Source organism: Pogona vitticeps, chromosome 1 (assembly GCF_051106095.1).
Source record: "Pogona vitticeps strain Pit_001003342236 chromosome 1, PviZW2.1, whole genome shotgun sequence".
NCBI lineage: Eukaryota > Metazoa > Chordata > Lepidosauria > Squamata > Agamidae > Pogona > Pogona vitticeps.
Genome location: NC_135783.1, coordinates 123481715 through 123509403, shown reverse-complemented (window position 1 = coordinate 123509403; position 27689 = coordinate 123481715). Strand labels below are relative to the sequence as shown.

Below are 27689 nucleotides of genomic sequence, written 5' to 3'. Positions count from 1 at the left end.
TAGTTCTATGTGTTTTACTGAAAGATCTTCTGTTAAAATTTCTTGGCAAATACGTATATCATAGAGACGTGAAGAAATCATATTAAATTACATCTTATTGAGATGATCGGCTGCCTTAACACATTGGAATAGGACAGCAAGAGTGCCTTTTCCCCACCAGGGTCTCCACAATTTGTGAGGCATTTCTGTGCACAAAACAAATGGCTTTTCTTTTTTGTGAAGCAAAAGCACAAAAGCCTGGTGCATCCCGCAGGACCAGCTGATTGATCAGAAGGAAGGAAAATAACGTGTCTCCTGCAAAAAGGCAGCAGCGATAAAAGAAGGATGTGATGTGAGCTGAGTAATTGAAGGAGAATTGCCTGCACCATGGCCAAGTGCGAGTTTTAAAGGGAATACAGTCATACCGTGCAGTGTACCATTCCCTCCAAGGAGGTGATCTGAACACGCCCTGCCTGAATTCAGCAGCTGCCTATCTGCATTTGCTGCTGGTAATGGCAGCCTCTGAATCTTTCATTCTCCCCCCCCCCCCCCGTGAAGCTCCTGTCTGTCTTTTGCCACTGGGAAATCCTTGGTGCAAAGCCAGCTGATGAAGAAGAAGTTGCACTTGATGTGGGGCTGCAATTCCCAGCCTCTCTCCTCTCTTGCCTGCTCCGTTCTGTGTCTCACAGACTGGCACCGTGAAAGGATGGGCTGGAGGAAAAAACCGCAACTCCTAAGAGATTGAAATGAGACCCAGGAACTAACCAATTATGTCTGAAACTCAAGTGGAGAAAGATGCCTCATCGTGTAGGAATTGCTCATCTGAAATGGAGCTGAACGGAACACAGGAGCCGTCTGGGAACCCTTCTGCAGATTACGATGAGGAAGAATTTCTGCGATACCTTTGGCAAGAGTATTTGCACCCTAAAGAATATGAATGGGCTCTGATTGCTGGATATATTATTGTTTTTCTTGTGGCTCTTGTAGGTAACATCCTTGGTGAGTACCATTTAGACTAGTTACTGTACTTCTTATATGTGCTTTTAAGCCATTCAAGTTGATGCGGGTAAACTACTAGCAACATTATCAACACCAGAACTGCTTTTGCTTTTAGGATCATACTTAGAAACAAAAACAAAACAAAACAAAAACAAAAAACAAAACCAGTATAGAAGTTGCTGTGAATATTAGCAAGGCATTCAGGTTAATGTCATGTTCTTAATTCTGTATATTCTGGAGGTTTTGTCAGGAGAAGAACTTGCTTGCTTTTTCCTGCTGGGCTATCAATCCATTATAATTCATTTTGCACATATGGTTAGAAAAGGCATTGACAATAAATTAATTTTGCACTCCCTTCACATTGTTGTTTTGTTATTGTTTAGTCGTTAAGTCATGTCTGACTCTTTCTGACCCCATGGAACAGAGCACGCCGGGCCCTCCTGTCTTCCACTGCCCCCCAGAGTTGTGTCAAATTCATGTTGGTTGCTTCGATGACACTGTCCAGCCATCTCGTCCTCTGTCCTTCCCTTCTCCTCTTGCCTGCACACTTTCTCAACATCAGGGTCCTTTCCAGGGAGTTTTCTCTTCCCATAGGATGGCCAGAGTATTGGAGCCTCAGCTTTAGGATCTGTCTTTCCAGTGAGCACTCAGGGTTGATTTCCTTTAGAACGGTTAGGTTTGTTCCCCTTGCAGTCCAGGGGACTCTCAAGAGTCTCCTCCAGCACCACAGTTCAAAAGCATCAATTCTTCAGCAGTCAGCCTTCTTTATGGTCCAGCTCTCACTTCCATACATCGCTACTGGAAAAACCATAGTTTTGACTATGCAGACCTTTGTCAGCAAAGTGAGGTATCTGCTTTTTAAGATGCTGCCTAGGTTTGTCATTGCTTTCCTCCCAATAAGCAGGCGTCTTTTAATTTCACGGCTGCTGTCGCCATCTGCAGTGGTTCACAATACCCTTCACTATACCATCTATTTAAAGGATTTCAATGCAATGATCAAATTAAGGCTAAAGTTGATACCCACTCTAGCCTGGGAGTAAGCTCAGTTGAACTTACTGGCACTTATTTTTGAGCACTTGTGCTTGGGATTCTTCTGGAAGTATTCTTAGGTACCGAGTGTGAGAAATTGCCTGTTCAGGTACATGAATATTGTAGCACGTCAGTAACAAATGAAGAGTGCTCTGATTTTAAGCATGTTACATGGGAATAATTTTTAAAGGATTAGAGTACTGTCTCTTCTGCCCAAAGAAAATAATCTCTTTTTAAAGTTGCTAGGGACTTATCAGAAAGGGCTGAAACCTCTGAGCTTCTTTTATATTGTTAGAGGAAGGCAGTTCTGGCAATTGACCCTTGTGACTCCATTCATAGTGGTAGGCTCGTGAATGACTATTTCTACTTCCAGCGTCATTCATCTCATCAGAATTCTGAATGAAAGGCTGAAGGATGATGTGCTCCTGTAGAGCGAGCAGCTGTTCTTTGTAGTTTTCAGTACTGACAGCTCTCGGATCCTGGCATGTTAGATGCTTCCTAGCAAACTGGCAGAATTTAAGTGGAGCAATTCAGTGGAAAGATATGTGGGTTGCAGCCACTGGCAGTAATGGAAGTGAAATTATGAAGAGCCCTCAGCCTTTTCGATATGTGCCTTACTATATGCTTATAGCTAATGGGTTATGATGGAGGAAATTACATTAACCTCATCTTTCCTATTTTATACAGAGCTAAATGGGAAAAAGCACTACGACATAATCACTAAAATGATACAGACTCACATATCAAATCATGTCCCTTTAGGGTGGGCACATTTCAAGCTTGTGAAATCTGCTTTGTTTGTTTACTTAATTTCACTCAAACCTCAAGATCCACCAACATGAATCTACAGCAAAACATATATATTTTGAAATTCTAAGCCTGAATATCCATTTTCAATAAGAGACCTATCCGATCAGAGCACACACTCCTTTTGCGCAAAAGCCCACTCCTGGGCTTTTAATACAAACTTTCTTAATTTACAATTTGTGATTTTTAGGGCTGAGAGGAAGCATTATGTAGCTGCTATGGTTAAAGTTTCTGCAAATACAAAGTAGATCCAGATCTGCTGCCTGACCTCTGAAATGGGGGATATCTAAGGGAAAAGTAAAACACAGTTGGGGTGCTTTCCTGTTCCTTTATAGAAAAGAGTGATAGAAAATGGAAGTATGTGTGTGATGTACAGTAATTAGATTGAAAGAAGGCATAGAAGTCTGAGCCTGAGAGACAGAGGGATGGGAGGGTCAGGATGGAGAAAGGAAATAAATGAACTGGCAAATATAATTTCCACGTTGAAGAAACCAAGAGGTGTTATATCTAAATGGGAGATGAGGAGGCATTCAAGATGAATAAGAGAATTCCAGATAATATAGCAGAGGGAAGAGAGGTAGTTTCAGAGGAAGACTCATTGGGCAAATTATATGAGGTGAGCACGGTGGTATCAGAAGAAGTGTGTCAAACTGTGGTGACTAAGGTTAATGGTTTAGAATTAAATGATAAATTAGGGTTATAATGAGCTTTTAAGTAAAGGTATTTAAAAATGTGAGTGCCACATCATTTGATTATCTGTATTTATCACCTGTTCTCTGGACAAGAACTTAGTATTAGGACAAAATGTAGACACAGAATATGTCAGATCAAATCATCTGACACAGAATATGTCAGATCTCTTTATTTGTTTATTGTATGTGTTCTGCTCATACACTGAATTGGATTCAGATAAAGGAGGAGTGATAATTGGTGGAAGAAGGATCAACCATTTAAGGTATGCAGATGCTGGCAGAAACTGTCAAGTACTGGTCAAGATTAAAGAAGAAAGTGCAAAAGCATGATTACTGCTGAGCATTAAGAACATAAAAATCACAGTTACAGAAGAATCATGAAACTTTATAATCAAGAAATGGAAATTGAAACTGCAGTCAAAAAGTCAGTACAAGAATGAATGTTGGAAACTCAGGCATGAAGGAACTGGGGAAAATCCTTAAGTCTGATGACATTTCATTAGAGACCAAGACAATGATTATCCATATTATATTATTTCTGATTATCCTGAGGATCTTAACACTCAAGCAGGCTCATAAAGGGAGATGCAGTCCTTGAAACAGCTTGGGCCCAAGCTATTTAGGGCTTTATTGGTTTGCACCACCCTCTCTTCCCCCACCATCTCTTCCCCCACCCCATTGCCTTTCTTTTGAAACTCAAAGTATTTTCCATTTGGCCAGCAAGGGGGTGGGGGAGGCAAGGCAAGGCAGCCACTCAGCAAATTTCCACCAGAGAGCTATGACCAACATTTTAGTTCAAGGACCAGGGAAAGCCAGTTTTGGTCCAGTCATAGTCAAATTACCTTGTGGATTTTGTGTTTTCAGTATGCAGTGCAACTAGGCTGGTTTCAAAGATCCTCATTGCTCTCCAGGCAATGAGAGGTATCCTCCATAGTTCCAGAAAAATCATCAATGAATTTTGATGATGTAAATTGCTTGGTAGGTCCTTGTTTGAAGAGATGTGAAATAAACTCCAAGATGCTGCTTGGGGAGGAGTGCGCACGCGCACACACACACACACACACACACACACACACACACACACACACACACACACACACACACACACACACACACACACAGAGAGAGAGAGGGGGGGGGGAGAGAGAGAGAGAGAGAGAGAGAGAGAGAGAGAGAGAGAACTGAGGGAGATGGATTTCCACTGAAAAAATTAAGTAGATTGCGAGCTTTTGATGGTATTGCTTGCTTCTGTATTTGTATCCTTTGTTTGGAAGGACCACTCTGCCTCTTAGTATTTTTTCCTATACTTCAGGGCAGCATCCACTTAAATTCTCAGTTATTCTCCCAGAATCCTGGAGAAGATAAAATAGAATTGATGTTTCTGAAGACCATGGAATCACAGGCTGGTAGAATGACAGAAGGATAAATCCCCACAAGTCTCTGAGCGCAGCTTGCCCCTCAGAGCAGGAAATGCAGTAAGATGCATAATACTGGAGCTTAGAAAAGTTCTTTTTGTGGGCAACACCTCTCATCATTCCCCAGACATGGCTATGGATTTTCTGTTTTCTATGCAGTATTTGCAGGCAGCAGGGCAAGGACCAAGCATTCCCACGACGGCAATATGTTGAATCTTTCATTTACACTTCTACAAGTTTCTGTTAAATGCTGGATGGCTTCACTCAAGTCAATGGCTAACCATACAGACAGGCTCTTTTATCATAAAACTGTGCTGACCGAAACAAGGACTGCATGTTTTTCCTTATCTCTATAAGGGCTCAAGATTTACACATCTTTTTTAATGGAAGCTTCAAATCTGGGTCAGTTGGTGGGCTACATAGGCACTGAGCAGCATGTCTACAATCTGGCTAAAACCTCGCCAAGTGTGTGATATGGCAGCTCATGGCAAAGATAAGCCCAAGACTGTACAATATTAATACTGTACTATGGATGAACCCCTCCTTATTTGGGGTAAATACAGTTAGGATTTCTCTCTCCCTTCCCTTCATTTTACTTACCATATTTGAATCCCGCCTGTTCTGCAATAAGCTCCAATCAACATGCTCAGGATTTTCCCATGTTTTATTCACATCAGTCCTATGATTAGGCTGAGCAGAAAAGACAGATGTGAGTTCATTCAAGGTGTGCCATGCCAATAAGAGGTTTGGACTATGATCCATGACGACTAGTGTGTGCACGTGTGTGTGTGTGTGTATATGCACATGCACCTACAGTATACAGAGATACTGTATGAGTGAGTATATGTGCATAAGGGCATATTTAAACACAATTAATACTCATTTTTTAGACTTACTGCTACTACTGCATGAGAATCTTTTCTTCATATTAAGTAGATGATCCCACTACATTGTCTAGGGGTCTTTTAAATCTCTGAATTTAAACCCAACCTTGTGTCCCCAGATGTTCTGGGAGTACAACTCCGAGAAATCCTGGCCAGCACAGCTGGTGGTGAAAGCTGGGAATTTTAGTCCAAGAACATCTGGGGACCCAAAGTTGGGAACCACTGATCTAGATTGTGAACTCTTCAGAGCTCTTTAGATTTGACTTGAAAGCAGTAACAACAGATTTAAGAGCTTGTTTTTTGAAGCCTTTTTGAAACCAAGACAGGCCAACTCCCCACCCCAAAGTACTCTGGGACTTTTCATAAGATCTGTTATTTGCACATTAAAACACAGTACAATATCTTATAATTTGTGTTTTGCCTTGATGCCAGCTGGTGTTCTAATTAGTGTGTGTGATTTAACTCACTCATGCTTTAATTCCTATTGTGTTCCATTCTTTACAATTGTTATTTGGCCCTCCTCTACTGATGTTATGAATGGCTTGCAATACGGTAGTAAGAAAAAGGTGGTAACTAACCTTCAAAAAAGTTACTCTTTTGAACTATAGCTTCCAGAACTCCAGTGGGTATCCTTAATGTTATAATCTAAAATAGTACATTTTTGAAGATTGGCAGCTGATACCAAATTTTCCTCTTAACATTCTTTGCAAGGATACTGCTGGAATTCTGAGGTTTTGTTTTAAAAAAAGAGGCCTGAAGGAGCTCATGTTGTAGAAAGCAAGGGCAAGACCTGTTACATCTTGGCTTCTAGTTGACTTCGAACTCAGCAGTGTTTGACCTAGAAGCTATGATCTCTCATGATTTGAACTCCTCCTCTTACACTTTGTTACTTTCACAGTATAGCAATAGGACAAGGTTTTGTTTAATTGTGTGAGCCACTTTTAATCCAGCAAGCTTTTTGCAGGGTGTTCTCACTGGAGAGCCATTGTTGTATCAATTGTCAAGTTTTCAGGGCTTTGAGATATGTCACATTCTGTTGTGGGGAGAGACCGAGTAATTTTATCTGCACTTGCAATTCCAACTGTATTTATTTGTTTTACTTTATTCATTACACTCGTACCCTACCCATCTAGTGTCTAAGCACTACTCTTAGATGATGTAGATCAGGGGTCTCAAACTTGTGGCCCATGGGCTACTTGCGGCCCTCGGGATGATAGTTTGAGGCCCCCGCCTTAATATGAAAGTTTAATGTTAGTGTTATCATCATCATCATCATCATCATCATCATCATCATCATCATCATCATCACCATCATCATCATCATTTACTGGTTGATTTACTCATTTTCTTATTAATTGTTAATTTGTTTATTTTTTATCTTATTTTGTGTTAAAAAATAAAGAGATTTGAGAAGATCAGAATTTTTTTTAACAAAGCTTTTATTGTGGAAAACCTGATGCGGCCCAGCCTCACCCAGACTCTGCCTCCAGCGGCCCCCAGGTAAATTGAGTTTGAGACCCCTGATATAGATGAAGACATGCACATTGTGATTGTGAAATATGATTGGGAAAGATTGTGTAGTGCCAATTGGCACTAAGTGGGCTCAATTACATAATATTTAAAATGTGGTTACAAAAGAAACAGGTTCACATAAGATTTGAATAACTAATGCATATGTATCAGTACAAATCTAGAAAACATTACTTTAATTTAGTAGAAACACAATACCTGCAATCAGATTGAGGTAAGTGATGACCAGATAACTCATATGACTTCTCAGTCTACTGTCCTGAGGCTGATGGGTGTTCTCAAGACCCTTTCCCTTCTTACAGGAATATTTCTCTGAAGCTGAACTTGGAGTAGATGGACTACACTGTCCTCTGGCAGTCCTTTGAATAGAGGAGTGTCCACTCTAATATGGCTACCCTATCACTGCTCATTGAATCAGGATTTTTGGCAACCTAGCTACGACCTTTTACATTAATCCCAGGGAATAGGCTGAAGGCCCAGGGTTGCACCCATGCGGCTGAAGCTGAGTAGGTATCCTGGGACAAGATATTCCCTTGAGCTCTTTGGTGAAAGAAAAGCAAGACTGAAAACCTTCATTATGAGAAACATGACTTAAATGCTAAAAGCCTTATGAAATTCATGGCCCAATACTGAGGGACTGTGGTTCATGGACCATCCATCTTCTTCATTAAAGAGACACTATGAATTTTAAAAGATCATCAGGTTCTATTGTATTTAATTATTTTCCTATGATTATAACAGACTTGATTGGCTTAGTGTTTGTTTCGTTTGCATTGATGTGAGGTAAATGCTCTTAGGGCATCCTAGAAGGACGTCTAAGCAAAGGCCATTGTACTTTGGGCACATCATGGGAAGACAAGACTCAATGGAAAAGACAATAATGCTGAGAAAGTTTAAGACAACAGAAAAAGAGAAAAGAGAAATAAGAGTTGGATTAGCCAATTAAGAAACTTACAGCCTTGAGTTTGGAAGCTATGCAGGGTTGTTGATGGCAGGATATTTTGAAGGACGTTCATTCATACCATTGCCGTAAATCAGAAAAAAACTTGACAGCACATAAAAATGAAAACAATAAGCTCCTGAACTGAAGCTATCGAAAGATGTCACTCTGCTTGCGTGTGTCCAAGGTAGTTCCATGTGAAGACTCTGGGACCAGTAAATCAATATGTATTGGGTGGAAGTGACAAGCCAAAAGGGAGGCTTTACTTTCTCTTCAGTGCTGCCATTGCTTTGCTGAGCTGCAATATTTCAGCTGCAGCCAAGGAGGGAGTAATTCGGCTATAATAATCCTATTTTAATTTCTGCAAACAAATGTTGAAAACTGGAACTACAGTTCTGTTTTGTTCAGAATTACAGTTTACCTATCAAACTCATCCAGAAGATTCATATGGTGATGAGTGAAATATGGCAGAAGTGATTAAAGATGATAACAAACAGACAATGGGATGGTCATGACACTTGGCAAGACTCAGAAGGGGAGCAGAGGCACTATCTTGTGGAAAGGCTCTTTTTTGGTCTGGCAAAACTACCAACAAGGAGGGCAGCCATGCTTGGCATTGCTTGGCATCTTTCCATTGTGTTGGTTCTACTGGAGTTGGAAATGTTGAAACCGGAGACTTTGCTTTCCTAGTGTGCACTGACACGTTGTGGCATAAAGGGTGTAGTGCGGTTGCTTCAAACATTCTGCAGGGAGAAAGATACTGAAATTGCTTCCTGATTTTAGTTCTCATTTCTGTCTCCTTTTAACCATCTACCTGTTTAGAGGTGAAATTCTAGCAAAACATTTGTGGGAAATCCTTTTTCTGTTTGCCTTTGTTGGAAAAATCGGACCTTTGAGAAATTTCAGAGGGATGCAGTTTTTTAATATAGGAGATGTATTGGTGGTGGATCATTTTCACCATCACTACCTGCTGAAGGTAGTGCTGGTGATGGTGGTAGTGGGATCTGCAGACCAAGAACAACTGCACAGACATGGTGCTTTCTGACAACTTGGTGAAGTATGTGATGATCTTAAGGACATCAACTCAAAGGCAGGTCCCCCTGAGCACAAAGGACTGTAGTCCATCCATAGTAAGTATGGGCTGGCTGATTCTTTTTAAACCCTAATGTCTTATCAGGACTGTTGGGATTCATTAGAACTTGGACTGCTTCCAGAGGGAAGACTCCTAATTCTACCAGCCAAAAGCTGTTGGGCAGCTATTCCATCTTTTCTCTTTTTCAGGTTTTTTTTTTGTGTGTATATGTTTTTTAAAAGTTTAGAAGAAATGGCGAGGAAAGTGCAGTAAAAACAGTGTGTGCGTGCACTTCCATGTCTGAGTGTGAATGGACAGTAAAAGCCTCTTTTGGAAGCAGCCTTCGACTACTAATCATCTGTAAAGAATTTATAGCAGTGCTGACTCAAATTCACTTCTCATTCGGTATCCAAGCCAAGATAAAAATATTGGGTAAATGTGACTGACAAAGAAGGAATACACAGGTGCAGTCCACCTTGAAATATTCAGTGGAGGAGAAGTACAGATTTGAATAGTTTTAAGTGGTTTTTAATTGCTTAAAATGATTTATATGTTCTAAAGTGCTTTAAATTCTTTAAAATGCCTTTTCCGTTTTACATTGTTAAACAGAACAATGGAGGTTACTTGAGTTACCAGCTTCCCAGGTCCATCCATCCCTCCCTCCCTCCCTCCGTCTGTCTGTCTGTCCGTCCGTCTGTCCTCCCTCCCTCCCTCCCTCCCTCCCTCCCTCCCTCCCTCCCTTCCTTCCTTCCTTCCTTCCTTCCTTCCTTCCTTCCTTCCTTCCTTCCTTCCTTCCTTCCTTCCTTCCTTCCTTCCTTCCTTCCTTCCTTCCTTCCTTCCTTCCTTCCTTCCTTCCTTCCTTCCTTCCTTCCTTCCTTCCTTGGGGTGGCATACTATGAGCAACCAAGAGGAAAAGGCTCAGTGAGGCTCCTGGCAACACTGCTGATTCCAGCCATTTGACAAGATGAAAAGTAGCCACCTACACCTCCTCCAGAAATGTAGTCTAGTCATCCCCAGCATGGTAGTCTCCAAATGGTTGTACTTACCGACCTTCGCTTTGCAACCCGCCGATCAGCTGTTCTGCGGCTACAAAATAGCCGCCGGAAGCCCCAAAATGGCCACGCACAGCATTTTTGCGCCCTCGTTAAGTGAGGGGAGGGCGCAAAAATGGCTGCGGCCATAGGAAAGCATCGCTGAACGGTGAGTATTTGGCCCAATTGGAACGCATTAAACCATGTTTAATGCAATGGCTTTTCCTGCCCCGTTCAACGATGCTTTCACACAGCGAGGGTTAATCCGGAACAGATTAACCTCGCTGTGCGAGGCACCACTGTACCCCTCTCTGAAGGCTATCAGTTTGGAGAACATGGAAGCAGGTATTTTTACTGTCCCTCTTTCTCTTTTTCCCCTCTCCCCCCCCAAGAGCCGTACAAGCTGACTTGGTTTCCTGGTAGTTATCTCATGTGCTTGCATGACCAGATTGGACCTGAACAGTGCAAAAGACAAATAGATTGAACTGTGTGAGTTGAAAGAAAAGCATGAAAAATCTGGGTTTTTTTGGAAGGGGCACACAGAAAATCTAACTCGACAATATGTTCCACTTGTATTTAGCTGGTGGAAAGTGTCTGGTTTTTTGCAGCATGTATTCTTGCATCCCAGTCTGTTTGTTTTGTAACTGGCCACTGGAAGGTAAACATGGACTTAAATTGCCAGTCTGATTGCCCTGGCATGCATCTCTGATGAAATGATGCTGGGGAGGGGAAAAGGGGATCAGTGCTGGATAGTGGTTTAGGTATCTGACTATGGAGCAAGAGGTTGGGAGTTCAGTTCCTCATTGTGCCTCCTTGACAGGAGCTGGACTCAATGATCCCTAGGGTCCCTTCCAGCTCTGCAGTTCTATTATTATTAACGCATTATTAACTACTCATATTACTGTGACAACTCTTATTCAAAATGACAAGCACTTTGCTATAACTCCTCTTGCATCCAGGCCATGGATTTTTCCCACTTGGCTGTTTCTCGTGCCTTTGCTGTGGTACTGACTCTTCTTTGCAAATGCAGTTTGTGTTGCAGTGTGGAAAAACCATCACATGAGAACAGTTACCAATTACTTCATAGTAAACCTCTCCCTGGCTGACATCCTTGTCATCATCACTTGTCTTCCAGCAACTTTAGTGGTGGATATCACAGAGACCTGGTTCCTCGGCAACAGCCTCTGCAAGGTGATCCCTTATTTGCAGGTATCGTTTGCCAAGTTTGGGGCATGTGTTCTAAACACACAATGAAATCACAAGAGTAATAGTGGAGAACCTGCAACAGATATGTTTCATGCTTCAGTTTTTGCATCGGTTTTTGTTTTTATTGTTGGATGCATTTATATACCACCTTTTCTCAATGAGCACAAGGTGACATATGTAACTGTCCCTCACATTATTCTCCCCAGTGTCAGGGTGACCCAGGCCCCTCTGCTGCCTGTGGCAGGAAGCAAGACTGTGAGCCCACCATGCTGAACTCCTGCCCTGCCCCCTCAGACCCATCCCATATATTTGTTGAAGGCCTCTTTTCCCATTAGAAGCAAAAGAAACAGGGTCTGTGATGCATCCTGGAACAGGTTCTTTCACACAGGGCCTGATCACACAAGCCAAAGGAACCCCAGTTCTATTGGGGTTGTACTGGACCATGGCATTTACACCAGTGGGAATGTTTCCATTTGTTTCAACATTACTGATTCACTTCTTATTGAATTATTTGAACCATTATAGCAGGCTATACCGGGGGGGCGGGCGGAGAAGGCTCTCCTTCGAGCTGTCTCCTGCTGTTTCTGCTAGCAGTCGTTACTTGACTCTCTAAGGAATCATCTGTCTTTTTACAAGCTGATTTGTTGATACTGCTTTAAAAGATTTTTTTTTAAGAGTACAAGCACAGTGGCCATGAAGTGGCCACAGAGCCCAGAAATGCAACCCCCTTGCAAGGGAAATGAATCGACAGCAAAGTTCACACAGGCTAAAACAATGAGCATTGTTACAAAATAAATAACCTTCTCCTCGAGAGGGAAATAAACCAGAAATACATTGCTGGCTGGAAAAATTAGTCATTCATGGCCTTGTGCTGTGCGACTGGAAATTTATGAAACAATCTAATTGGAGTATAACTGGAGTTCATTTGGCTCATTTGATCAGGGCCTCAGTTGAGCAGAGGAATGACCATAGGAGATACAGTATATCGCAGTAGTGAATACATCCCCTCACATTTCATAAATATTTTAGTATATCTTTTCATGTGAGAACACTGAAGAAATGACACTTGGCTACAATGTAAAGCAGTGAGTATACAGCTTGTATAACAGTGTAAATGTGCTGTCCCCTCAAAATAACGCAACACACAGCCATTAATGTCTAAACCACTGGCAACAAAAGTGAGTACACCCCTAAATGACAATGTCCAAATTGGGCCCAAGTAGCCCTTTTCCCTCCCTGGTGTCATGAGACCCCTTAGTGTCATAAGTCTCGGGTGTGAAGGGGGAGCAGGTGTTATCGCTCTCACTCTCTCAGACTGGTCATTGGAAGTTCTACCTGGCACCTCATGGTGATGAACTATCTGAGGATCTGAAAAAATGAATTGTTGCTCTACATCAAGATGGCCTAGGCTATAAGAAGATTGGCAAAACCCTGAAACCGAGCTGCAGAATGGTGGCCAAAACCTTACAGCGATTTAACAGGACAGGTTCCACTCAGAACAGGACTAGGCATGGTCGACCAAAGAAGTTGAGTGCTCATGCTCAGTGTCACATCCAGAGGTTGGCTTTGAGAAATAGATGTATAGCATTGCTGCAGAAGTTGAAGGGGTGAGGTGGGGGGTCAGCCTGTCAGTGCTCAGACCATACGCCACACACTGCATCAAAATGGTCTCCAGGGCTGCTGTCCCAGAAGGAAGCCTCTTCTAAAGATGATACATAAGAAGGCCCGCATACTATTTGCTGCAGACAAGCAGACTAAGGACACAGATTTCTGGAACCAAGTGCTGTGGTCCGATGAGACCAAGAAAAAATTACTTGGTTCAGATGGTGTCAAGCGTGTGTGGCGGCAACCAGGTGAGGAGTACAAAGACAAGTGTGTTGTGCCTACAGTCAAGCATGGTAGTGGGAGTGTCATGGTCTAGGGCTGCACGAGTGCTGCTGGCACTGGGGAGCTACAGTTCATTGAGGGAACCATGAATACCAACATGTACTGTGACATACTGAAGCAGAGCATTGTCTCCTCCCTTCAGAGACTGGGCCACAGGGCAGTATTCCAACATGATAACGACCCCGAACACACCTCCAAAACAACCACTGCTTTGCTAAAGAAGCTGAGGGTAAAGGTGATGGACTGGCCAAGCATGTCCCCAGTCCTAAACCCTATAGAGTATCTGTGGAGCATCCTGAAATGGAAGGTGAAGGTGCGCAACATCTGTAACATCCACCAGCTCTATGATATCATCATGGAGGAGTGGAAGAGGACTCCAGTGGCAACCTGTGAAGCTCTGATGAACTCTACGTCCAAGAGGGTTAAGGCAGTGCTGGAAAATAATGGTGGCCACACAAAATATTGACACTTTGTGCCCAATTTGGACATTGTCACTTAGAGGTGTACTCACTTTTGTTGCCAGCGGTTTAGACATTAATGGCTATGTGTTGCATTATTTTTGAGGGGCCAATACGTTTACACTGTTATACAAGTTGTATACTCACTGCTTTACATTGCAGCCAAGTGTCATTTCTTTCAGTGTTTTCTCATGAAAATATATACTAAAATATTTATGAAATGTGAGGGGGGTGTACTCACTTCTGTGATATACTGTACAGAGAACCATAACAGTTGTGGCTACCTGACATAGTATATGTGCTGTGCGATTTGCCCCTTATTTTATTCCTCTCACTTCAGGTTACATGGAGAATACTGGCTTATACTAGTCTTGCAGCCAGTCCAGTCAAATTATGTATATAGAGCAGGGAGGAAAGTGGCCTTTATCTCAGGCAGCAAAAGGTCATGGGAAGGACTCTAAATGATTTAAGAACTCCACACCAAAAATTGGGGAACATAACAGTAATGGGGGGCCATTTGGAAAATGTGGGCTGAAACAGCATACTATGTTAGATGATTAGTGTGCAATTTAATGTTCCTTTAAAAAGGGAGGGGACACCTTTGAGTGAACGTGTGTGGTCCCAATCCAATCATGTACAAGTGGAGTGGATTTAAGTTAGGCCTTGAAGCATTACTTTTGGTAAACAACAACTCCCAACCATCAGGTAGGCCAAGCTGGCTAGAAAGTCTGAAAGTACTAGTTAGAAAAAGTAACTGCACACTACCTCTTTAATGTAATGCCTAGCTGAGCCCTTAACAACAGCAACAGCCAGTTCATTCACACACAGAGACACACAAACCTCTTCTCTGCCCCCAAAAAGTTATGCATTGCTGCCTTGTGTTTCTTTCCCTTTCTCAGACCGTGTCAGTGTCAGTTTCTGTATTAACTCTCAGCTGCATTGCTCTGGATCGGTGGTATGCCATTTGTCACCCTCTGATGTTCAAAAGCACAGCCAAGCGGGCCAGGAACAGCATTGTCGTTATCTGGATGGTGTCCTGCGTTATCATGATTCCCCAGGCGATCGTCATGGAGTGCAGCAGCATGTTCCCAGGACTGGCCAACAAGACCATCTTATTCACCGTTTGCGATGAACGGTGGGGGGGTGAGTCTGGTCCTTCATACGTTTGGAATAAGCCACTGCCATTTCCTAACAAAAGCCAAAGATTTGACAAGCCTGCAGTCAGTACAGGAACCTCTGTCAAGTCCTAATCATAGGATATGGGCTGAAACCATTACTCTCCATAACTTTTCGTACTTTCCCTCCTTTCCTTTGTTTTTGATTGTGATGGCCAGAATTCTGTTAGGGAGCAGAACTCCATCAGTATAAATTTCAGCAGACAATAGCGGCAAATGAAGAATATGGCATAGGTAGATGCTACTGAATGTGACTCCATATGTGAAGGCCTACACTGAGTTATAAATTTCCTGCTGAAATATGTGCTAGGGTGAAGTCAGTGTAAATACATAATAGGATTCTGGTTAATTTTCAGTCTAAATGGGTTGTATGACCAGTTTTCTTTAGAGCACATTTCTTCTAGTTTTTCCTTTCAGAGCCCTCAAACTTTTATTGAAGGGTTCCTTCACTTTAATTGGCCTTTGTTTATATGGCCAATAACTTAGAGATCTCAAGGACTGCAGAAAGAGTCTTTTTGAAGGGGAAAGGGAGGTTTGCTGACAGCTAAACTGTGGTACAAAACATGTCCATGTAACTTCAGAAGTTACTAAGAAGAGTCTGAAACTGAGTATTAAGTTGCAACTAGAGCAGGAACGTGGTGGCGCTGCGGGCTAAACCGCAGAAGCCTGTGCTGCAGGGTCAGAAGACCAAGCAGTCATAAGATCGAATCCACGCGACGGAGTGAGCGCTCGTCGCTTGTCCCAGCTCCCGCCAACCTAGCGGTTCGAAAGCATGCAAATGCAAGTAGATAAATAGGGACCACTTCGGTGGGAAGGTAAACAGCGTTCCGTGTCTAAGTCCCACTGGCCACGTGACCACGGAAGATTGTCTTCGGACAAAACGCTGGCTCTATGGCTTGGAAGCGGGGATGAGCACCGCCTCCTAGAGTCGAACATGACTGGACAAAAATTGTCAAGGGGAACCTTTACCTTTACCTTAGAGCAGGCCCATTGGATCCATGGTGAACTGACTCACCAAATCTCCACCGATTCAATGGACCTACTTTCCTTGCGACTTGCTACTGGATTCCAGTCACAGTCAAACCACAAAAAGTGTGAAATTGTCCCTCGTTGCCTTTTCAATATTAGTAACGCTACTTATGCCTTAGTGATTGGAGGTGGGTGGGGAATCATTACAAACAACTCCTCATTTGTTATTTCCAAACTCTGAGGCTCTCATACACTGACCCCAGGCGAGCCCCTGGCCCTGCAAAGATCAGAGGCTTCATCACACCATTGGTGGGGGTGGGGGTAGAGGGTCACCCAATGCTTGAATTGACATTTTCACTCAACAACGTCTATATCAGGATTCACTGACCTTGGTGAGGAGACCAAAATGCCTCCTTCCCCTTTCCCATCCCGTCAGTCAGGTGTAATTATATATATTGGTGGAAGCTTTCCTTTTATTGAAAGAGCAAAGATCTGTAAGTGGCTGTCATGCGAAGTATGTGCCCTCAATTTTCTTTGAAGCGTCGGGCTCTGACGGCTTCCCAGCTTCAGAGACGACTTCAAAGGAAATGGGCGAGTGCTTCGCCCATCCTACTCCATCTTTCACTTTGATGTACCTTGGCTGCCCCTGCATTTTCTTCCCCTTTTTTTATTTTAAATACTTGCATTGTTAAATTAGAAACCATAAACGTGGAAGGGTTGTGGAAATAAATGCTGCAATTATCCTTGTGCTATACCGCCTGAAGGTCATGGTACAGGCAGGTGGTGGCTGTTTATGAGATTTCTTCATTCTGCCACTGGCTGAATGAAGCTGAAATGCATCAGATGATGGCAATTTCCCCTGCAGTAAAACTTCAATTACAGTTATAATTCCTTGAGATGGAAATGTTCTTAAGGAGTATCCTCTCTCCTTCTGTATTATATAGACTGGGCACGACGACTAAAATAACTCTGGTGAATCAGAAGTCTACAAATGAATCCAGACCAATGTTATGTCTGCAGATGCAGAACAATGGCAGTTCATGCATGCATGCTGATAGAAAGCTAGGATCGTGAAAGACCCTAACATTCTGGTTCTTGTATCCTATCAGCTATATGATGGCTGTAATCCTGTTGCTGCAAATCACAATACATAAGGTTGATTACCTCATTGACTATGGTGATTTTTCAGAAATGATATATTTCCCAACATTCCCAATTTCCTCTACAAAAATCCCAAGGCTCCCTTGGAATCCCTTTTGTCCCAAGGAAGCCCTTTGGAGCCACAAGATAACAGAGGGGGAAAAATCTCTAATTACAGAAAAGCATTCCCAGCAGGATAACTTAGCAATGGCTATTTTTAGTAATTAGAGATTCCTCCTTCCCCTCCCACAATACCCATGGTTTCCTGATGATGAAAGAGACCCCATGGGAACCTCAAGACTCTCTTCAGGAGTTGAAATCAGAAATGTTTAATTTAGCCAATATCCATCTGCATAGCTCAACTTGGAAATCACACAGTGATTTAATGCAATACAGCCAGCGTTACAGCAACGGTTGCTGGGTCTCAGGGCACAGACTGAAAACACACGGGACTGCTTGACTTCCCTAGGCTTCCAGGTAGGGAGACAAATCTTAGGATAGGAGATGCAGGACAAGGAAGATGTTTGATGCCCTGTGTGTGTGTGTGTGTGTGTGTGTGTGTGTGTGTGTGTGTGTGTGTGCGTGCGTGCGTGCGTGCGCGCGCGCGCGCGCGCGCGCTGGCTGCCCATCTCTTCTCCACTCCCTACTGGCAGCATGGCTCTCTCATTCAGCATGATGGTATTCCTTTCAGTTTTTCACACATTACAAGTCCTTAGGAGACAGTGTGGGAAATCCACCCCAGGCACACAAACACACACACAATAATCTGGATTCTGCTCTATGTAACTTTATGCAAAAGCCTGCATTGCCCTCTCCTTAGCTGGCATCATATATAGTCAGGGCTCGGCTATGACTGGCACCTGTGCTAGGACTTCTTGCATTGCAACTGTTGGCACATGTGAATTGGCTATATCTTTGTGTAATTATACTCCCATATTGCCACATAGGCGATGGACTTTCATGCTTGCTTTAAGGTCCTAGTTAATTCTATTTACATCTCCTATTCACATTCTAATTGGCCTTGAAGCACTCTGTAATGATTTGCTCAGTACAGCATGAGCCCTGACTAGAGACAATCTGTCGATATATGAATAATTGGCATACAAATGCCAGAATGCATGCAGTTGGAATGGCATTCTTCAGTAATCAAAACCGAATATTATGTAAGTCAGAATGAAAAAAATTAGCCCTGAAGATACTGGAGCTGTAGTGCCAAGCCACTGTAGGCTGGACTGATAAAGCTCATGCAATCATGATTTTTGTGTCACCCACCCGAGAAGCTGCAGGAAGAAGGACCTTTTATTCTGGATCTTTGGAGAGCTGCTACAAATCAGTGCAGACGGATGTAATGATTACCGGGGGCAAAATTCTCTTTCTTCATGATTTCTCAAGTCTTCTCAACACAATGAGCCTTTCCCTGCACCAGCAAGATTTTCTGATTTCTGGCAAAAAGAAGACCCTGACCTCCCGTTCCTCTCTCCCTCTCTTTTTTGCTCTCTCTTTCAGTTTCCACCTGTTGTTTTGAACAGGAAACAGCCAATTCTGCACAGCTTGAGGTCCTTTGTAGAGAATCCTGCACAGGAAGGATGTCATTCCATATAGGAATTGTGAGAGTCCTGAGTAGGCTGGCATTCTTTTTTTTTAAAAGACCATGAAACTTCCAAAGATTTCCTGCAAGATTTCTTGTGGGGTAAAAGCTCTCGTACAGAGAAATCTCTCTGGAAAATATGTCTTTTTCATGTCTTTTTCTCAGACCAGCTGCTGCAAGAGTCACATTCCCAGTACAGACAACACTTGAGTTGGATGGGCCCATGATCTGACAAAGACCAAGGCAATTTCTTATGCGTTTAATGAAATTGTTCAGGATGTTCCAGCTGTGTGCTCCTCCCCCTCCCAACTGATCAGGTCCCACTCTAATCTGGTGTGCTTATTTAAAAAATAAGAAAAAAATTAAGAGCCACAAAATATTCTCCAGAATTAGTGCAATTTCAGATTCCCCAAATGTTGGCCATTCAGTAAAATATATTTATTTTGTATGTAACATATTTGTGTGGCACATTCTTTTTAACAAGCCTAAAGAAGCGATTACTGCAGTAATACAGAGCAATGGGGCATCTTTGATCAAGTGATTCCCCCAGATGCCTTCTGAGAAACATCAGTTCCATACAGGACTTGGAGGTGCCTCTGAATGATGACACAGATTTCCACTCAAACTGGAATGACGGGAAATATGGGCAAATCAGAAGCAAACACGTTGCCTGTTTAGAAGTGGTTCAGGGAACTGGCCTTTACATGAAGGACCAGCTGTTGTTGTCTTTAGAGCTGTGGTCCCCAAACCTGTTATCAGCAAATATTGTTGGACATCAGCTCCCTTAAGCCTGAACCAGAATGGTCAATGTTCAGAGATTCTGGGAATTGTAGTCTAACACTTCTGGAGATCCAAGTTTGATGATTATTGCTTCTGTAGGACTTTAAGAGCAAAGGTGAGAAAGTTGCTTAGCCATGGGTTCCTTGAGCACAGCCGCTGTAATGTTTAAAGACTTGATACCAGGTAGGATAACACATAATATTACAATCTGGGTGATAAGGTTTAATGGGGGGGGGGGAAATGTGTTTTGATGGAAAGGATTTGAGTTTCAGGTGACCCTATTTTTTCAGCCTTTTGACTATGGAAAGCCCATGTCTAGACAATCAGATTTAATCTTTAAAAGCCAAAATATGAATGATGCCTTTGTCTGCATACATAGCCTGTTGATCTTCCTTCCCACAAGCTGCAAGAGAAATAGGAAGCCCTTCTTTTACCATAGTTTCCCACTTCATGACATCAGGGGAGCTATGGTTAACAGCTTTGGAACACGCGAGATGCAAAGCCACCACTTCAAAGGGAAACGTTCAGTTGAGCCAAAGAGGGAAGCATGGTTTATTGCCATTTTCCTGGTTTGTTTACACCATGGAGGGAAGAGGGAAGGGTCTATAGGTGCAGACTTGCTCATATCTTGTCTTATTAAATCAAAATATGATCATCTGAACTAGGCAAAAAAGTTTGTAATGTGTGTTAATATAGCAACTTGGAGTGAACAAACCAAGAAGCCATGAAGAGATGTTATTTATCTGCCTTTTGTTTTTCTTTGTAGCTGAAGTCTACCCCAAAATGTATCATACGTGTTTTTTCTTGATTACATATATGGCCCCACTGTGTCTTATGGTATTGGCCTATTTGCAGATATTTCAAAAGCTGTGGTGCCGACAGGTAAGGTGTTTTACTAGCAAGATCTATTTATGTCATTCTTCAGTGCCAATATATTTATGTATTTTAGTGAGTGGTTAATGGCATAATGTCTAATATCTAATTAAAGATGGATATTGTTCTGCCCAGATCCATCAAAGCACAGGTCTACATAACTTATCTGCAAATCCTTAATTCAGATATCTGAGGATCTATCTAAATATCTAAAATGTAAAAATTTCTTGCTAAGAGGAGATGGCCTGTTAGTTGTATCTGAATAAAGATGCAATGAAATAAGCTGGGGGTGGAGGGGAATTGTCTAGAATAGAGAAAGACTTTTCAGAAATATTGTCATCACACTTCTGTGTCACTTGTTTGTTTCCTCTTTGGATTGAAAAAGTAAGTTAAAGGCATTAGCAGAAGCTGCTGTGACTTCCACTTACGGAAAATAACACATTAGTGTTGTTCAAGTGTAGTCACCACATTTGAGAGACAATTAACCGAGCAGCCCCACTTAACACCTTTTATTGATTGTTATTTGACACTTCCATCACGTCAGTAACATTGGGTTGAGCGCTCATGCCCTAGTTGGCTGTTGGAGCCTATGAAAATCATAAAGCACATTCCCCCCCCCGCCGTCCTTTTAGAACGCTTTAAGAGAGTCACTTGATCATCAGTTAATCTTGCCGTTCTCATCTTTCTATGCATAACAAATGATGGTTTCCATGTCCTGGTTAGAGGGTCTTTCAGAACGGGTCTCTGATCTGTTGACTGGGCTTTCCCTAGCTTTTGGGGGGAATAGGTTTCCATGGCTATGACATCCTTTAGTTTGTCTTATACTTATCTTGTATGGCCAGCCAGGTATCTTAGGGATACCTTGCAACCATGGAGCACCAGTGAAACACCGTAGCTAGTGGTATTAATTTGACATGCTTAGCAAACTCAGGACAGTGTGCTCTTAAGTATGGTTATTCTCTCTTTTTTTAACAATGTAAAATCTTCCTTGAATTTCACTTTGTATGATTTGATCACAAAGGATTTTACATTCATGCTTTAATAAAAACAAAATGATTTTGCAAGGATCTCTTGCATTTTGCCAGCAGAAAAGTGACTAATCAGAACCTCTGTGGTGTGTGCGCATGCGCGCATATCTATCTGCTTCGCAGTTGCAGCTGCTCAATCAGTGCAACATATTTTCCCTTGGGGCAAATAGCAATAATTAAGATTCCAATTACTCTCCTCTGTCAGATTCCAGGAACGTCATCTGTGGTTCAGAGAAACCGGAAGCCTCTGCAATGTGCAGCACAGACCCGAGGGCCGAGGCCATCAGCAACTTTAAGGATTAGTGCCGTGGCAGCTGAAATCAAACAGATTCAAACTAGGAGGAAAACAGCACGTATGCTTATGGTCGTTCTCCTGGTTTTTGCCCTCTGTTATCTCCCAATCAGCATTCTCAATATATTAAAAAGGTAAGTTTTATACACAAAGAGTCCAGGGGATTTTCTGATGTACAAGTAACCAGCTGTGTTACATAAGTTAGTTTGGAACAGATGTCACTGCATTAAATAATCAAAGGACTAAGATTTCATTTGCAACTGTAGATCAGTCAGATAATCTTATAACCATGGTCGTTGAGGTAGAATTAAGGAAATAAAAATGGCAGCAGCACTGAGAAGATATGACCATATGAAAATTGTTGCTTTCTCCCGAATTGTCATCAAAGTCAATCAGGTAGACAGTGTGTTTCAGAGATCTCAGGGAGAAACTTTCCATTTCTACCTTCTGAAATCCTTTTAATTGGAGATCTTGAGCATTGAATTTTGGATGTTTAGTGGGTGAGAAAAGAGCTATAGTAGTACAGCCCATCCTCAATGTGACATCATTTCGATTCTGAGGAAGAAAAGGCAAGCACAGGATTTATGCCCACACTATATCCAGGCCAGCCTGACTGGCTGTAGACATTGCTGCACCAGAAGGGAGGTTCGAGAAGCTCTGAGCACCTCAGCTGCTACTTAAGCCACGCATGGGGTAAAGGCAGCAGAGGAAGAGAGCACAGTAAGAATGGAAAGAAAATGGAAAAGCCCATCTGGGTATAACAAGGCCAGTGCCAAACTAAGGTCCAGATCAACCTTACGGTCTGGGGCTCAAGCAACATATGGCACTAATTTGTCCGTTGGGTGCATGGCAAGAATTTTAAAAGAATTAATAATAGATACAGAAGGACTGTGACAAGAGCATGAAGGGACACTTGAATTCTTCCTTCTCTAGCCATGATCCCTGTTATTATTAGGGGGGAAAGTTCCCATCCACACATCACATTTTTGTTGTTTTGCTATGTGCCATCATGGTGTAAGTGACTTAAACAGCTTTAATGAGGTTTTCAAGGTATGTTACACTTTAAAGGGGTGGTACCATGGCCACCCTGACTGAGTTTCTGTGGCTGATCCCAGGTGTCTTGAGTCCATATCTGTCTCTTTATCCACTACTTCACATAAATCATTCCCTCCCCCCCCCAGTGTGATGGGGGATTCCACCGGGATTACAGAATGACTCCTCCCCTCCCTGCAGACCGAATGAATCTCCCACGGGCCTATTATTGAATTATTTAAAATCCCCAGCCCATATTTCGCTCCACATCTTCTTCAGTGCTGGAGAAGAAAGCACTGGGGTTAAGGTGAAAGCAAGGAGGGATTAAAGGATGGTAGGACCTACTTCAGGACACTAGAGGGCACACCTGCCCAGGGTCAAGGGACTTGGGAGAGTTGATGGTGTTGCTATGGAGAAGAAAGGAATCGCAGCAAGGGGAAATTCATGTTCTGTGCATGATGACCAGCATGTTGAAATGTGAGTTTTTGGGTTACAACTTGAGATTCCAGTGGCCATGGTGGGTGGGGATGTTGCCAGCTGTAGTCCCAAAAGTAACATCTTTAAGATCTAAGGATGAACCAACTTCTCAGAGGAATAAGGGATAAAGCAAAACTACAGGTTATCTGCAGAATTGTGATAAGCTGTAACAGAATTGTGGGGTTGATTAAGACATGCTGAAGCCCTACACTGTATCAACTGGTAAGAAGCCCTGCAGAATCATCCCTAATAAGTATTATTGTAACAATTATGTACACATTGAAATTTAGAAGGAAAAGAAAATACATCCAGAGGCTTCCTCTTACTCTAATGGACTAAGATGTAATTTACGTAATTATTATTATTACATGTCATCAAGTCAATTCTGACTTATGGCAGCCCCTTCCAGAGTTTACCGGGTATACTGTAGATAACTGAGAAGTGGCTTCTCGTTCCCTTCTGTTTGGCACATTTGGGAATCATGTAGCTCACTCTATTCTACTTAGTCTGGATCTTTTCCTATAAGATACAGTAGGAAATCAGACTCCCCCATCCCGGTTGGCAATTGTGCTCTCAGGACAGCAAGGAAGGTGAGCTGTCACAAACTTTTAGACGGTATTGATAGAACCTTTATTATGGAATAGATGGTGCTGCTGAGGTTAGGTCTCCTGCATGTGTCAAAGCTGAACATTTCTCCAGGACCTCAAGATTAATCAATATTGCCTCCCAAACATTGTTACCCTTGCTTTTCATCGAGCATTCAAAGTCAGAAGTATCAGGAAAGAATTCTTGGTTTGTACAGTTCTTCCAGGGTTCCAGTGGAATCTGTGTGCACAGACAGAACAGGATGCCTGTTGGATCAAGTTGGAAGCACCAACAGTGGCCAACCTGATAGAATAGAGAGACTGGGATCAGGATGAAAAACCTGTGGAACAGCATGATGTTCTCTTTGATTAGAAGATAGATTCTATATCTATTTCCTGTTCCCCTTTTCCATACCAGAGGGAGAAGAAGAGAAAAAATGCCACCCCCACCACAGCTGTAGTCTGAGTTAGGGGATATAGTCAATGCAAAAAGCAAGAACAATAGCCCAATAAAAGAGAGCCCAGAAAAGAGATTTTTAAAAACCCACAAATCTATGCCCTTCTCTTCTAAAATTATTCCTTCAGTAAAATTCCATGTTAATTTATTCTCTCTGCTCCCTATAGTCACTGAATTCCAAAAGCCAAAATATTTTGCAACATACCTGGCTTTCTTTGATTAGCCTCTGTTGTAGATTATACTTTGCTACAAAGCTTGCGAGTCGTAATTATCTTCAGGTAAATGATTTATTTGCCCAAGGTCTGAAAATATTAAAAATATTACAGTGGACCCTCGACTTACAGATGGCTCAACTTACAGACTTTTCGAGTTACAGACTTCTCTGGCCGCAAAATTTAGATTCGACTTGCAGCCGGAGAATCAACCTACAGACAAGAAAAAAACCAAAATGGAACAAAAATAGAACAAAAATGGTCAGTTATGGGATTAATCGGTTTTCAATGCATTGTAGGTCAATGGAGACTCGACCTACAGACTTTTTGACCTGCAGCCACTGTTCCAATACGGATTACAGTGGTGCCCCGTATAGCGAGGTTAATCCGTTCCGGATTAACCCTCACTATACGGAATCATCGCTAAACGGGTAGGGGAAACGTATTGAAACGCATTAAACTTCGTTTAATGCGTTCCAATACCTTTGTTACTTACCCGTTCAGCGAGGATTCCAGGTGCTGGCAGCCATTTTCGCGCCTTCGCTAAGGCCGCCGCAATACCCGATCTTTGCAATGCAGGTTTTCCCCATTGCGAAGATCGGGTATGTTTCCGTATAGCGATCCCGAAAAAGGGATCGCTATACGGAAACATCGCTATACGGTGCACTCGTTAAGCGAGGCACCACTGTAATTCTGTAAGTAGAGGGTCCACTGTAAAAGAAAAAACTCCAGAAAATACCCTATTTTCACATGTATTGCCAGAACTGGCCACTAGAGAGAGCGAGAGACCACACTATGAATACTTGTTATTGAGGAATATATAGCATGGTCTCTGGTGTCCTCTAGTGGCCAATTCTAGTAATGTTTGTGAAAATAATTTTTTTGTGGGTTAGGTTTTTTTGTCCTTTTACCATGCTATATATCTAGTGTTCGCTCCTCCTGGGGAGAGGCTTGGAACCAATCCCCAATGGATATGGGGGTCCCATTGTACTCCTTTTTAGATTATCAGCACATCTCTTACATAAGAGGGGACTGGAGACTTCTAAACAATTGATCAGTGGTGTCTGTCTATGGGTGTGCTAGTTTAGCTCTGTTGTGCGGTCTGGTTAGGGAAACAGTAGGCACCTTTCCTCATCCAGCTAAGGATATGACTAATTCTGTGTAGATGTAGTCCTCAGCTGAATCGCACATGGGATAAATATTGGCAGCCACATATAAAATTAGCACTCTTTGAAAGAACGGTCATAGACCTTCATATTTCTACAGTCAGACGTGATGGGATGGTTGCATCTACATGGATTTTGATTTATTTGTTAAAAAAAATTCAGCTATTGCCAACTATCATGTAAAAACTTTTTTTCCAACTTGGTTTGCAACATCAAGATTAATTTGAGATGTTTTCTACTTTCCTCTCTCTTTTTTGTAAGGGTATTTGGTTTGTTCAACAGCGCTGCTGACAGAGAAACTGTATATGCCTGGTTTACTTTCTCCCACTGGCTTGTATATGCAAATAGTGCAGCAAACCCAATTATTTATAACTTTCTTAGTGGTAAGTAGATCTTCTTCAACCAATGTAAAAAGAGCTAATTAATAAAAAAATATTTCCTATTTCACAGATCAGAGACTTAGAGAATCTTAGTTACCTGTGTTGATCTGAGATATTTCTATTTGTGTTTTTAATTTTCTGGGCATTTTACTTTATATGTATATGGCCATTTTAATCATGCTATATATATTTTACTTGTGAAGAAAAGAAAATATTTTTGCCCTTGATATCTATGCTGGCTAGCTACAGATTTAGACAAGAATCCCATTGGGAAAAGCAACATGCTGAAAAGCAATCATCCAAGTGGTTTCCCGCTTTGTGAAGTATCCATCACAAGACTGATTATGCAGTGGATGCATAGTGTTTTGTGATGCACACCCCACCAAAGAAGGAAGCTGCTTACACAATTACCACTCTGTGCATATTTTTTTTCCCTCCTGATTGGATTCTGGCCATAAGCAAAATCTCAAAGCCAGCCTTTTGGTACAGAAGGGTTGAGTCACTGGGTTTCCATCTGAATAGCTCCAGTCTATAAAGCTGATCTGAAAATGCAGGAGAAAGAAAACATGGAAAGCTATCCTGGTGACCTGTGTTCATGACTAGTGAAATTAAATTTTGGGCAAGAGATTAATCTTGGCCAGCTTTTCATTTTTTATGCAAACACTGGAGGGGTTTGTGGGAGGGGGGACTGTGAGATTAAGGAAGAGAACTGTATCCTCAGCTTTCTTCCACACATTGATAACAAATGTTTGTTGTGGAACACGCTACAGATCCGTGCAGATTCCCTGAGTGAAGCAGAACCTAGGCCTGGAAGATGTTATTTTCTTAGACTACAGCTCCCATCAACCCCCCATACCCAGAGCAGCACAGCTAGTGCCTATGCAGGTTGGGGATTCTGGGAATTGTAATCTGAAAATAAGCTCTGCAAGTAATATGAAACAATTTCTTTAGAGGTATCATACTAATGGATTTTTTTAAAAAGAAGAAATGTAGGATTTATTTTTTACACACCCATTGTCCGTCGAAATACAGAATGCAGTATATGATCTCATGCTGCTGCTCTTTAATTTGACAGGGAAGTTCAGAGAAGAATTCAAAATGGCCTTTTCTTGCTGCTGCTTTGGTCTCCGTCACCATCAGAACGACCAACTCAGAGGACGGACAAGCACAGAAAGTCGGAAATCCTTGACCACTCAGATGAGCCATTTTAATCATGCTACCAAATTCTCCGAACACGTTGCACTGGCCAACATAAGTGCACTGCCAACCAATGACACTGGGCCTCTTCAGGACTGGTAGCAAGCTGCCTTTCATGCCGTTCAACGCCTTTGTAAATTTAAGACCTGTGCATCCAGTTGTCCAAACCAGTGCACCTCAGACTAAAATGGAAAGTCAGACTGGGCACTCGCCAAAAGCCACATCGGCAGACAATGCCTGTTTTCTAAAAGAAGTCACAGTTTTGTTTGGAAGCATATGTGATTTTCATAGTATTTGCTTTTCAGCTATGAAAAAATATCATCAGCGGAAAGTATTAAATTATTTTTGTTTAATATTTTCTTTGATCTTCTATTGGGTCTGGTTCCTCAATAAAAATCCAGTTGTATTTA

General features: G+C 42.2%; 1 protein-coding gene across 2 annotated transcripts; it reads left to right on the top strand.

Moving 5' to 3' along the window:
* The first annotated feature begins 202 nt into the window (after positions 1-202).
* Positions 203-27689, top strand: HCRTR2 (hypocretin receptor 2). Of its 2 annotated transcripts, none has more exons than XM_078386434.1 (7): positions 203-978; positions 11409-11569; positions 14829-15072; positions 20348-20463; positions 21688-21908; positions 25964-26085; positions 27158-27689. In XM_078386434.1, exons 1-7 carry the CDS (start codon positions 750-752, stop codon positions 27379-27381), a joined length of 1317 nt encoding a protein of 438 aa, XP_078242560.1. In that variant the 5' UTR covers positions 203-749; the 3' UTR covers positions 27382-27689. The 2 variants fall into 2 exon arrangements, with proteins under 2 accessions (XP_078242560.1, XP_020637444.3); XM_020781785.3 differs by having other exon boundaries at positions 572-978; positions 11409-11587.

What these genes read in the sequence shown, in the direction of transcription:
- HCRTR2 (XM_020781785.3), top strand. Translation starts at nt 750, where the DNA reads ATGTCTGAAACTCAAGTGGAGAAAGATGCCTCATCGTGTAGGAATTGC. An exon ending in TTGCGATGAACGGTGGGGGG is followed by an intron (nt 15,073 to 20,347) that starts GTGAGTCTGGTC and finishes TTTTCTTTGTAG; the next exon opens with CTGAAGTCTACCCCAAAATG. An exon ending in ATTCTCAATATATTAAAAAG is followed by an intron (nt 21,909 to 25,963) that starts GTAAGTTTTATA and finishes CTTTTTTGTAAG; the next exon opens with GGTATTTGGTTTGTTCAACA.